The 13,268-nt window shown below is 42.9% G+C and overlaps 1 protein-coding gene across 1 annotated transcript in view; it reads left to right on the top strand.

The window, feature by feature from the left end:
- LOC138296316 (amine sulfotransferase-like) overlaps window positions 1-275 on the top strand; it is a 404,226-nt gene extending 403,951 nt beyond the window's left edge. Inside the window, exon 6 of the mRNA XM_069235349.1 lies at window positions 41-275. Within this exon, the coding sequence (XP_069091450.1) occupies window positions 41-162 (122 nt within the window). The 3' untranslated portion in view covers window positions 163-275. The remainder of the gene's footprint in view (window positions 1-40) is intronic.
- The last annotated feature ends 12,993 nt before the right edge of the window (window positions 276-13,268 follow it).

The following is a 13,268-nucleotide window of genomic DNA, read 5'->3' as shown; positions in this document are numbered from 1 at the left end:
GTCCTGAACAACTCACTTTTTCTGCTCTTTGTCTCAACAGGCACCATTGGAGACTGGAAAAACGTCATGACTGTGGCACAAAACGAAAAGTTTGACAAAGTATTCCAGGAAAAGATGAAAGATGTTCCAATCAAATTTATCTGGGACATTAATGAAAATTAAGGAGAGCATTGACAGTATTACGAAAATAAAATTCCAAGAGGATGTTTGAGGTGCAATCTATGCCTTTGAAATCGTATTCTGACTGGATCTGTGTACCCAATAAATATAGATGATTTGGCCTTGTTAGTAAAATATGTATAACATTCGAACAATCGGTTGAAATTGAAGATAAAGTAGATTACCGTGTGATTTACACAATAATTGGTTTGTTTTTTCTTTTGTGTAATCAGCCTGTGATTTTTTCATTTAACATGCTCAAATCAGCGTCTAACAAAAGGGCATCCCACAATTACCACCTAGATGATTGATATGTGTCTAAGTCATATTCGAAGACTTATTGAACCTGCGTTTACTTCTCGCCACTACCTTCGGTGGTGTGCAGTGGTTGCAGGGCACTGACACTCATTTTCTCCATTACACTTTCATACAGAAAAAATAAAAGAAAGGCAGAAAAGAGAGAAAGAGACGGGAAGAGAAATCTTGAACAAAAATAACAGAGAAAGAATACAGTAACTGAAAAGAACTTGGTGAACTGAAATAGTGAGACGGGAAGTATAGGGTGGTGAAAGAAAGAGGCATGATGAGAAAGAGACAGGACGAGCCGTCGAGAGAGCCATGGTATGCAGAAACTCCAGTATTCTGTTTTGTGTTTAAGCACGAGTTTAAGGTGGAAGTGGAAAAACGATACCTGAAAAAGAACATTTAACAGTGCTAGAAATGTCTCTTCAAAACTCAACAAATGGCGGTCTAAAATGGCAGAACTGTTCTTTGTCATCAACTAACTTGTGTCTCTTTCTTCAGACGGTTGTTTACATATAATATGTGGCCATGGACTTCATTTGGGGAGTAACACCTTCTACCCCTGATTTGCCTTTTGGTAACACTTGCCGTTTAGTAACACTGACCTTGCTACCTCTGATTTCAGGGGTCATGAAAAAGAAAGCAAACTAAAGCCCTGGTTTAGATATTGGTGGTCTTACTCACAATTTGCCGCATAAGTGGATCCAACAACACAGTCAAGTCGACAGTCTTCTGCTCGCTGTATTTGGATGTATTGCAGATCTGCTCACTGCCACAACAGAGTGCTCTTCCTTGCCGTCAGGCAGGTGGGTTCCCACTGACTGTATTTAGATGATACAGTCCTACAGGTTGTTTGCTGCTAGTGGATTGCTGACAGAGGGAGTTTGTTGTTAGACCCAATCGGACACTGACAGTGGCTATATAACAGAGGTAAGTCACATCACACACTGTATCTCAGCCATATGTGTCCCCCTGCATAACACACTGCACACCACACCACACACACACTTGTATCTATTGCCTTCTACCACAACACAACATGTACATGCTGAAAACACACACTGATGTACATCCATGACACAATGTACACACACTAGTGACACTGCACCCACACACAACACAACCACAACAATCAACACAACTACAAACTCATCTACACAAACACACGCACACACAAGCACAACTACACCCATCACAACAATGACTGGCACACAACAATACTTAACTGATTGTTGCACACAGCAACACAACACACAACATAGCACACCCAACAGCATCGAAGCCATATGCAAGTGGCACACATATTGATGCAACTACATCAGCCATTCCAGCTCCCTCAACGTCAACCAGCCAATTGCATCACACACGCACATACATGTAGTGACTCACATACATAACTGGAAGCACTAAATGACAGGTTCAGGTCCACTTGCAATGTGCACACATGGAAACAGTCGACAAGTGTGATTGTAATAGTACTGTGGTGTCAGCATTTATTTTGTAATGAATACTGGCACCAAAATGACAGTTGTGTATGTGTACGATATGTGTGATGTACTAGTGTGTCCCCATCCATTTTTTACCCAATCGTGTCCCCGACATATGCATGTCACAGTAAATAAAACCGTTTACTGTGACATGTTTATGATTGCAGTGATCCTGAACCCACACAAAGTACACAGGCAATGCAGGTTCCCTACCTTGGAGTCTGGCAATGAGGGGTTGTGATTACTCTGTGGTCCAGTGGCAGCAGAGATGGAAGGTGCTGTTCAGTCATGTCCAGTCAAAAAAGGAAGCGGAATCGGGGAAAAAGGTACTTTATAACCCCATTTCCCTCTCAATCCACCAACTCATATGTGGAGGTCGGACCACCACAGTTAGCTTTGAGGTAAGGCACATCCAAATCTGCATGGTAGTAAAGGTAACTGGAGTCCCGTCATCAGTCACTGTTTCCTGGCTGTCAACACGGATGAGAATCCTTGGCAGAGTTAGTGGGACTCAGGCAGGCTATCACTTATGGGACCCCCAACACCTAAATATGACGGATGGACAGCAAAGGTGGAGGACATGTTTTTAGTCGGGAAACCAGGACCATTACTGCCAAGGTGTAAATCAGGCCCTACGTTTTAAGAATCCTTGTATTCCCACTGTTCCACATAAACAAACAAGAACTGCTGAGAGGTTAAAGGTGCCACAAAGTGTCAGCCCTCTATTGCCATCAAAGGGTAAGAAATTCTGCAATATTTTGGCAAATCATCCTCTGTGTATAGAGTTCCTTTTATTCAAAGGCAAGTCCCTTGTCGCTAAAGTCACATGGACAGGAAGGGACATCATGGCTCTCTTCGGGAGTGAGACGTGACCCTGTGGAACAACATCCAGAACTCAAGGCTGCTTAGTCATATTAGAAGGGCAGCAGAAAGAAAAGCCATGCAGTGAGGAATGGGCACTATTTTCAATAACAATTTGAACGAGTTATTTTATCGATGAATGCCTGGTCCCCTATTTTTTCGTAACTAAGGCTGATGCGGTGTTTGGTGTGATCCCGTTGTATACATTCTGTTGTCCACCTGGGGCAGTATTTTGGTATGGCTCCAAAAAAGTACTTCTCATTTAATATGGTCACTCCTCGCCATGGTTGGAGTTACTAGAAAGTTTACCTTGTGCTTTTTTACCTACATTATTTCACAATTGCATCTGTTGTAGTGATTATATTTATGCTATTGTCTTACTTTGAAAATCTCTCAACTGAGTGTAAAAGAACTCGCACAAATGCTAATATAATTATTTTTGTTTTCACTATAATAGTAAATATCCTGTTTATGGAAGGCTCGCCAGAGTAGTCTGTATTTAAACAATAAAACCATAATTATTCTTTCAGAGACTGCAAAATCAAACAGCAAGGATATGTCTGGCAGCAAATATATTCCACCATGGTATTAAAAGAACTTCACTTAGTCCAAGTGGAGGCACAGATTGAAATTACAATCTTCAAAAGGGTTTACAAGGAAACAGTAGCAATTACTGCGACTGCCTGCAAAAGTTGCATCCTCGCACATACATGTAAACAGACACGCCGGCTCAGTGCATACACGAATGCATGTTGTCAGTGTGCCTGTGCACCAGTTCGTAGTGTGTGCATGTACTTCCGTACATGATGCCTGTGTGTAAGTTCTATATGCATGTATATCAGTCTGTAGTGTTGTGAATCTGTGCATTCACAATGAGAAAGGCAGTGCTCGTTTTATTTCGTACGTGAGTTCTGGCAGACTTCTAAAGCTTTCTTAACACGAGATCTTATAGGGGCCATAATGATGGACATACCAAATACAGTGTGCGCGTGCACCAGATGTCAGAAAGTGAAGCCCTTGCATTCTCAAGACCTTGAGCTGGTGATAAAACAGGACCTTATTTTTGGCATGATTTTTTTTTTCAATTTGTAGGCATAAGTAACTAAGAAAAACCACCATTGCACATCTTCGGCAAGGTAAATATGAGGCTCGCAACGTGTTCTCTGTTATTTTTAGGTAAACTCGTGTGTTAAACCTAACAGGGCAAACAGTGCTATTAACATTTTTACAAGACATGGAACTGGAACCCTGCTTGTACATTATCTGCAGAGCTCCTTAACAAACACATCTGATTGGTTATAGCAGTAACATGGTGAATGTCGTCATGAGTCTACTACATTTTGTCTTCACAAAGAGAGCTCTAGCAGACCTCTGAATCAGGAATATTGCTTGTATAGCCTATCGAAACGAGTTATCTATGGTCAGTTTAGAGTGCCAAAAAGAAATGCTTTGGTACTTGGGACTAGATTTACGTCAAGTACATAAACAGAGCGAAGTGGGCAAATTTGCTGCTCTGCGTTGCACGAAAGGGAGAGAGCAGGAAAGCACCTTGTCTACTAGGATGCCCTGTTCTGCTCTCTTCCTGGGCTCGTGTAGGTTTGGCTGCCATGCACCAATGCAGACACCCTTGCGCCAAAGCGCACGGATATTTGCCTTGTAGTAAGCATACAGGTTGTGGTGGCAGGGGTCCGTTCTAGTACAAAAACTATGCTTTATTGTGCTTCCCACTTTACAGGTGTGCTGCATAATGCAGCTCTCAGGAAAAATTGGAAAAATTAGAAAGAATTAGAAAATGTCTTCTCCCTATGGCTGGTGCAAGGAGGTACAGGATTTTGGTGCAAGTACCTGTCTGCATTTCTTTGTAGGTTGGGACTTGCATCAAAATCCATGAGTGGCTGCATGCACCACTCATGGAACGGCCCCTTGGCACAAAGAAGTGCAAGACAGTGCATTGAAGAGCTTTGCTTTACTTTGAGTTACAATCCAAAACAAATTGGTTTTCCGACTGAAACACTTTGAAGGGGTTTTGCATTAAAGGAATAATGAAGAAAAGCACGCAAATCTGGGCCTTTATCTGTTTTAGTGTCTCAAACCTGCAGAACTGTGCCAAATACAAAACTGTAGTGTAAACATGTCAAGTATTGGTTTGACAAAGGTGTCAAGACGTTAAAAAAAATACCATGAAAGAATCCACATCCTACAATCCTTTAAACGTTTTAGTTTTCATAGTAAAACGTAATTAAAGCATGACATTAGGGAGAAAGCCAAACTTCTTTCAAGAAGTTCTTTAATGTGTGGAAGGCAAACACATGGGCCTGTTTTTATATAGGACTGGATCGGCCTTTGCGCCATAGCAATTTTATTTCTATACTTACAACATTGGTTGCAAGAGTAAATACTCTTTACTAAAACCACATTTTTGTACTTGAATCATTATTTTTCCAGTTACAGCCTAGGCCAGTGCATTGGTGTTCTTTCATGGGCATAACTTTGTGCAGATATTGCTTATTGGGACAACTGTACTCTGTAATTTCCTGTTCTCTTTATGCTTTTGCTTGAATGAGATTTGGCTCATGTAGAAATATATTGCAGGAAATGTAAAACAAGGGACCAAATTTACAATACGTTTGCATCACAAAATGTCATTCATGCTTGAACCCAGCACAAGACCACTGATCTTCCTCCCACTCACGTCCCCCTGCTCATTTTCCACTGTGACAGTTCGTGCCCTGAACCTCAGATGCATCTCACAGCTCTATTTCTGCACAGCATAAGACTGAAGGTGAGTTCTCCTGCTCCATCTGCCATTTCACATGCACCCTCCTGCACCCACCTCTCTCTACCCACTCACCTCACAACCCAACACCGCCAACACACAAAGACACACACTTGACCCACACTATACCACACCTCTCCCTGTCCTGCATAGTCCTCCATATTCTCTCCCTTACCAAACATGCCTCTGAAATTTGGGATCTGCTATAAAACCACTCACTGGACCTTCTCTTCCTAACCGAAACTTGGCTGTCACCAGCCCCCCGGATACAAGATCCCAAGACAGGAGAAACAGTCCTGGTGGCAGAATTTTTATCATCTTTAAATAATCCATCTGATGCTCCACCATCTTGAGAAGCACCACAGGCAACATGGAACACTTGATCTAGGAACTCCTCATCACTGACAACTACACCCTGAGCCTATGTGCCAACTTCAGCAGCACCATTGTTGACTTTTTCTCCCTCCTGATCCTTGACTCCGAAGTCTTCATCCTCATTGGTGACCTACCACTTGAAGGACCTTGCAAATCCCCACACAACCAACCTCCTTGAGGACCTGTCCAACCTCTGCCTCACCCATCTTCACTAACTTCAGCGCTATCAGAGTAGACTGGCCCACACCAATCACCTAGTCGACTCCACCTTAATCACCTTCACTTTAAAATCACTATCACCAAATCTTTAAGGCAGGACTGGAACAAGATCTCAAAAGTATCTTGGTCTTCAGAACTCCTACGTCAACAGCCTTGAAACAACAACCTCCCCAAGTTCATCTCCAACTCTGGATCGCTGTCTGTGCAGATACTTTGGCTCCTCTCAAAGCCAGGAGAACTGAATCACAAGAAAACTGTTACATGGAAGAGTTCAAGCTCAACAAGAACCACTACAAGCAACTTGAATACAGATGGAGACAAAGTCAAGATGCCACCGACAAGGGCACTTATAAATCCGCCCTCAGATGCTATCATCAGCAAATCAGAACTATTAAATGCTCTACGTTCAACAACTGTATTGAAAACAGCACAACAGTTCCAAAGAAATCTGTGCCATACTGAAAGACTTCACCTCTCTGGCGGAAAGCTCCACCAGCATAACCACCTCTTGGGACCTCTGCATCCTGCTGTTCCTATTCCTGAGCAACAATATCACATGCATGCATGAAAACATCAAGCCAAATCTGGACCTTTACACCCTCACAGCTCTCCTGACCATCTTTGCCAATACCCAGAGGGCCACCCTGACCACCTTGCCCACCCTCATCACTCAAGGAACCACAAGGACCATGCATTCCGTACACACTGGAACACACCTTCATCAAAGGACTGAACACCATCAGTGCAGGCCTTACACAGATCCTGAATTAATTCAATCATCACAGTCTCCTTCCTGGATCATAGAAAACAAGGTTCTAGCTGGCTACTAGCTTATCTCTCTACTGCCATATCCAGCAAAAGACATGGAAAAGATGATAGACAAACACCTTGCCACCCGCCCACTGACAACCACCTCCCTATGATCATGGACAGAGGTGACACTGTGACCTTCATCCTACTGAATCTTTCTGCCACCTTTGACATCATTTCCCACCCCATCCTTGTCCAACAACTGCACAAAGCCAGTATCCAAGGTCCCACACTTTGCTCTATTTGCTCCTTATTGAAAGGATGTACTTAGTCAATCAGCCTTGCATCCTTCACCTCAGATGCCGTCAACTTAATCTGCTGAGTTCCCTAAGGATTCTCACTCAGCCTCACTCTGTGCGATGCCTACATGCCCCAACTCACCAGCATCATCCACACCCTTTGCATCAACACATATCTTTTTTGCTGATGACACCCAGCTCACACTCCCGCTCTTCGACAAGACACCAAACACCTAGACCAATTTCTCAGCCTGCATGAGCAAAGTCACTGGATGAATAAAAAACAACTGGCTCAATCTCAATGCAGATAAGACAAATATAGTTATCTTTGGCAAAGACATCTCACTCTGGGACTCCACCTGCTGGCCTGCTAAACGCAGACGGACACCCATCCGGGCAACCCACAAAAAATAACTTTTGAATAGTAATTAATAATCAGCTCACCATGACTGGCCAAGTGAACACAGTCTGTATCTCCCGCTTCCACACACTCAATATGTTTATTTCTAGAACTATCAACCAACCCCTCTCAACTAGTAAGCTGTGCTACAGCAACAAGCTATGCTGGAATCAATGCTCAACTGACCATAGGACTCCAGATCATAAACAAAACTCAGTGGCCAGTCTCACAGTCAACCTCCCTTCAACACTCACATTACCACACACCTCAAAGATCTCCAATATCTCCAAATCCACAAATGAGTACTCTTCAAACTCTTCATGCACACAAACCCTTATACAACATTGGCCCCACTTGCCTCAACATCCGCATAAACATCCACAAACCCTCCAAACACCTCTGCTTAGCCAGACTTCTAACCACACACATCCCCTTCATGCACAGAACCAGATCCAGCAATCATGCCTTCAACCCTGCTCCTAAAGCCTTGAACGACCTGTCCATGCATATCAGCCTCTTTCCACTCCATTCTTAACTCCACAAGAAACTCAACACCTGACTTTCCACCTGGCCCTAACGTTGGCTCTGCCAGTACAGCTCCTGCTTCAGCTCCAGGAAAACCTCAGAGTGAGTTGTGTGCTGCGCTAATAAACATAACAAAACGTAACAACATACATGCAAACTCTGCAGAAAGTACTTTAATGGGAATTAATTACCAACTCATACCATGATTTGCATTGGAAAGTTACCTAAAGTAATACAAATTAATAATGTTTTGTATTTTGTCCTAATTTGTGCCAAAGAGGTTGATTGTATGTGGTACATGGGCTTTTCCATGCAACCACCCATGGGTTTTGATGCAAATCCGTACCTACAAATATTTGTAGACTGTGATTTGTGGCAAAAAAATAACACCTTCTCGAGTCAGGCATAACTGTGGAGCAACTTTTAAAAGTCTCTAAGGTAGATATTTATGGATTTTGCAGCAAAGCTACGCTAATGCAGTTTTGCAACAAAATTCATAGCGCCTGCTGGCGCCATTCCATAGTGCCAGACAGGCTTGATATTAATGGAATGGTGCACAGTGTTGCATAAGACAGGCTAGTATCTAAAGACAAGATGCTAGTTGGGGGGATGGGGAGAGGGGAAAGGTGTTAGTGGATCAGAAATTGACTTTAGGAAGTTAACGGCAATAAATATGCCGCTAACCAGCCTAGCGTCATTTTCTGACGCCCTACCACCCAAACATGACTCCTGTCTAAGTAAAGATAGGAGTCATGACCATCACCCCCATGGCCAACCCAGACGACCAGTGTCCCCGGGGCAAAAAATGTACACCCAGTGCCAGGAAGGGGGCCCCATGTAAGGGGCCCCCAAAGGCACAGAAAATAAATAAATTAACAGTTACCTATACTTACCCAGGATGGGGTCCCCTATCCTATGGCGTCCCTCTGGTGTGGGTGAGAGTGTTCCTATGGCTTGGGGTAGCCATCTGTGGGCCCATTCCATGGTGTTTAGCCATGGAAATGGGTCCACAGGTACCCTAACGCATGGTCTGACCAGGCGTTAAATGATGGTGCTAAGCAGACTTAGCTCCATTATTTGGGTCCGCCTACTCCGAGCATGTCATTTTTGCACCGGAGTGTAAATATTGCAGTAGGAGGTTAGCGTCATGTTATGGACAGGAATGTCTACCTTGTATCTAATTAGCGCAAGGTAGTTTGCCGCATCCACAACATGACGCTAACTCCTATATTTTGATGCGAGATGGGTCTAGCAAGTCAAGTATAAATATGCACCTATGTTTTTCTAACGTTTCATGTGTGCTACACTGTGCACCATAAATACACAGTGGGGAATCTATTAAGTTGTATTTATTGTACTAGAAGGGTCCACATTAAGAATAATATCTATGCTTGACAGAAAGCAAACTTCCCTACTGGTGAAAGTATGTGTGCAGGGGCACATGGCAGCTGAGGGAGAGAAAAACAGCACCATATCTTAGTAGGTATGGTGCAAATGTTGCTTAACTTTGATGCAACAAAGCGCAGCAACTTTGGCTGCAGTTCTGTCTGCCCCATGTTGTTTTCTAGAACCATGTGCAATACACAAGCAAAGTTCACCCCACAATTTATAGAAAGTGAGTGTACATAGTTTGATAACAGTATAGTGGAGGCAGTTTGCACATGAGACTACACCATGTGTGGATATGAATCACGACAGACAGAACAGAACACTAACTTTCACATAGTACACACAAAACGTGTTCTTGTGAGAAATACACTAAATTAATTTTAAAAAACGACACATCATCTACCCCTGCTATGTCCTCACATAACAAACTGGGATCCTGCTTTTTTGCTGACTTGCATACATGTAGAACTTCTTTGTGTTGGATTTATCAAGTTATTGACTTGGATAACATGGATTTTAATGCCTCTCTCTGACCAGAAATGAACAGGGAAAAACATAAATTCAGAGAACATTGAGGAGGTGCTGTATTAATAGTCATGTTTTTGCGTTGCCTAATAAGCTATAAGAACTAGATAACCATGTTCCTTATGCAGCAGACAAAGCAATATTATCCTTTACACAAAACAGTGTCTCCTATTAATATGCAACACCTAATGTACCGTGTGGAATTAGAGTTTGATGAACGGGGTGTTACTCCATCAGGGTGATGGAGTAAATTACTCCTTTGCCCTGATGGAGTCCACACCCGCCAACTTATGAGATGTCTGCTGCCCCAGGGGACATACTTAGTCCTGGCAGAAATGGCCGTAATAGTGGTTCCTGTCAATGCATTGTAAGTTGACAGACTGCTCTGTAAACATGTTGGAGCTGCATGGCAAATTACATTTTTTTATTTATTTTCCAAAACAAAAAAAACAAAGTGGGATTTTGCTTTGGAAAATAAGAAAAGCAGTGCCCTTCTTGCCATGGCGGTTTTCTTCCATTACCGAGAGGGCACTTTGCAATTTTCACTGCCCACTACTGCAGGTTTTACCTGTTGGTGACAAACAGTAAAAACTGGTCATGTGTTCACCCACTCTAAATCAGTTGGATGGATACATGGCCAAACCTCAGATGGCCCTTATTCTTTTGGATCGCCAGAGGTTTATACAGGCGGTAGAGACAGAGTAGTCTCCACTATCAACACAGTGAAGGTCCACCCATCTCTAAATGAGGTGGGTTGACCTTCGGTTTGGTGGAGAGAGTACTCCATCTCTGTTGCAAAGGAGTACCCTCCCTGTCAAGCTCTTAGTCGGCTCCTCATTCTTTACAGAGTTCTGTTAGGAAACTAATGGCCTCATTTAGATCTTGGTGGAGGGGTTACTCTGTCACAATGGTGATGGATATCCTGTCTGCTGAATCCTATCAATGGTATTTAGTTTTCAGCGGACAGGATATCTGTCACCTTTCCGATGGAGTAACCCTTCTGCCTAAATCAGACCTTAAATGTGTCCATAGGCTGTCTGTCAGCATAAGTACAACAAAATGTCATCTGACATAAATATGTTGGCCCCAATGTTGTTTTCAAAAATATTGCTCCACTTACTGCTGACTTTTTATTAGTAACTGCAATTGGGCAATATTTTTGTAAACAACATTTAGGACAGTATATTTTTGTAGCACGTATTTAGGCCATGGTATTCTGGTACTCTTAGGTCTTGACATGCTTGTTCTAAATCTAAAACAATGTTATTCTTTCACCTAATATGTATCTCAAGGGGTGTAAAGCTGCATGGTTAGTTCTTTCCATTAATATAAAATGTTTCAAACTGATTTAAAGGGAATACTGTTTTTTCATGATAAAACTGCCTTTTTTGAACATTTAATTTATAGGTAACTATTGTTACTGGTCAGACACCTAAGATCAGACCTCTCTTTATACTTGGTTTCTGTGCATTTTCACATAGGTAAGAGAGCTCATTTTGAATTATTAAAATTGTGTGCCTAGTGCTATAAACATTTTTGTACAAAAATCAAAAGCATTACACGGTTCAAAACTGTATTTTTCTGTGCCTGACTAAACTAGACCTGAATGAGGGGCTATATTTATGGCCATAATTGTGTCATTCTTTCACCACACAACATGTCTCAAGTGTGACGCAACTCTTAAGGCAGATTTATGAAGCCACGCAAGGCCACCTTAAGGTCAGCTTAAGGTGGCCTTGCCTGGCTTCATAAATCTGGAGTAACGCAACGCAGCACAAATTGCTGCACTGCATTACTCTGCTCTAGAAAGGCATCTCATGGGTGTTGTGTGGGTGTTCCTACACAACTTCCATGGAATTTGACACTTTCCCAGATTTAACAGAATGGGCCAAAATGCTGCGCCTTCCCAGGAAATGTGTAATGAAGAGAAATATCTTTATTTCTCCTTGTTACTTTCTCTTTCTATGTCTGCAGCACACATAGAAAGAGGAATAAGTCTCAGGGGATAGATTTTGTGCATGGAGGCGCCCCTTACTGTACACAACAATCCTCCTTACAATAGAGGCACCCTTGCACCATTGTGCAAGGGTGCCTGTGTTGGCACTAGGCTGCCAAAATCCCACCAGCGCAGGGAGAAAGACTGGAATGGTGCATCCCTGCCCTTTCCTTGTCACACAGCAAGGTGACTTGCTGCACTGTGCTACAGTGCATGACTTGGGCATAAATATAGTCCTAGGTCTAAAACTCCATTTGAACTCTAACACATCTGTGTGAGTGTTTTCATTTCAGCACTCATCACTCACAACAAAACGTGTGGGAGGGATGCAGTAAAATATAAATTGTTTGTAACTTTAAGACTGTTTGAATCAGCATAACATATGGCAAGCAGGTGGCAAGTTACTCCCAGTGCATAAATTTTAGGTTTTGCAAAAATCTAAATGGTGTGAATAGTTAAAAAGCGGTCAATTATGTTTGATTTACTAATACTGGCACTGTTTGATAGATCTCCACGAAATGTGGCAGATACTTTATATGTTTAGGGGCAAATTTATAATAACTCCATATTTATACTTTGGCGCTAGACCCACATAGTGCCAAAGTTTTGGAGTTAAAGCAATTTTTGGGATGTGGAAACCAATCTTGCGTCAATGAGATGCAAGGTAGGTGTTCCTGTGCAAAAATGACTCTATGGCCTTAGCGCCATATTTATCCCCCGTGCTAAAATCACGCACGGGGGGAAGGAGAGGTCAAATAATGGTGGTCAACTTGCTTTGTACCATAATTTAACGCCTGGGTCAGGGCAGGCGTTAGGGGACCTGTGGACCCATTTCCATGGTCAGTGACCATGGAAAGTGCCCAAAGGTGCCCACCCAAGCCCCAGGAACACCCCCACCTACACCAGGAGGACACCAGAGGATGGGAGTAAGTAGAGGCGAGTACTTACCATTTTTTTAGAGTGCTATGGGGGGGGCCTAACTGGGGTCCCCCTATATGGCACTGTGCCCATTGGCCATGGCCATTGCGCTCAGGGGCATGACTCCTGTCTTTACTTAGACAGGAGTTATGTCCATGGGAGTTCTGTGTCTAACAATGGCGCTATTCAGGATAGAGTCATTATTTTGACTCTAGCCTGACTAGCCCCATTCTTCCACGCACAACCTCCAGTTTTCCCTACGCCTCCCCCACCCAGTTAGCGTCAT

The sequence above is a fragment of the Pleurodeles waltl genome, chromosome 5 (genome assembly GCF_031143425.1).
Source record: "Pleurodeles waltl isolate 20211129_DDA chromosome 5, aPleWal1.hap1.20221129, whole genome shotgun sequence".
In the NCBI taxonomy this organism is placed as follows: Eukaryota; Metazoa; Chordata; class Amphibia; order Caudata; family Salamandridae; genus Pleurodeles; species Pleurodeles waltl.
Note: the sequence above shows the minus strand (reverse complement) of the source record. Positions and strands in the feature narration are given on the sequence as shown.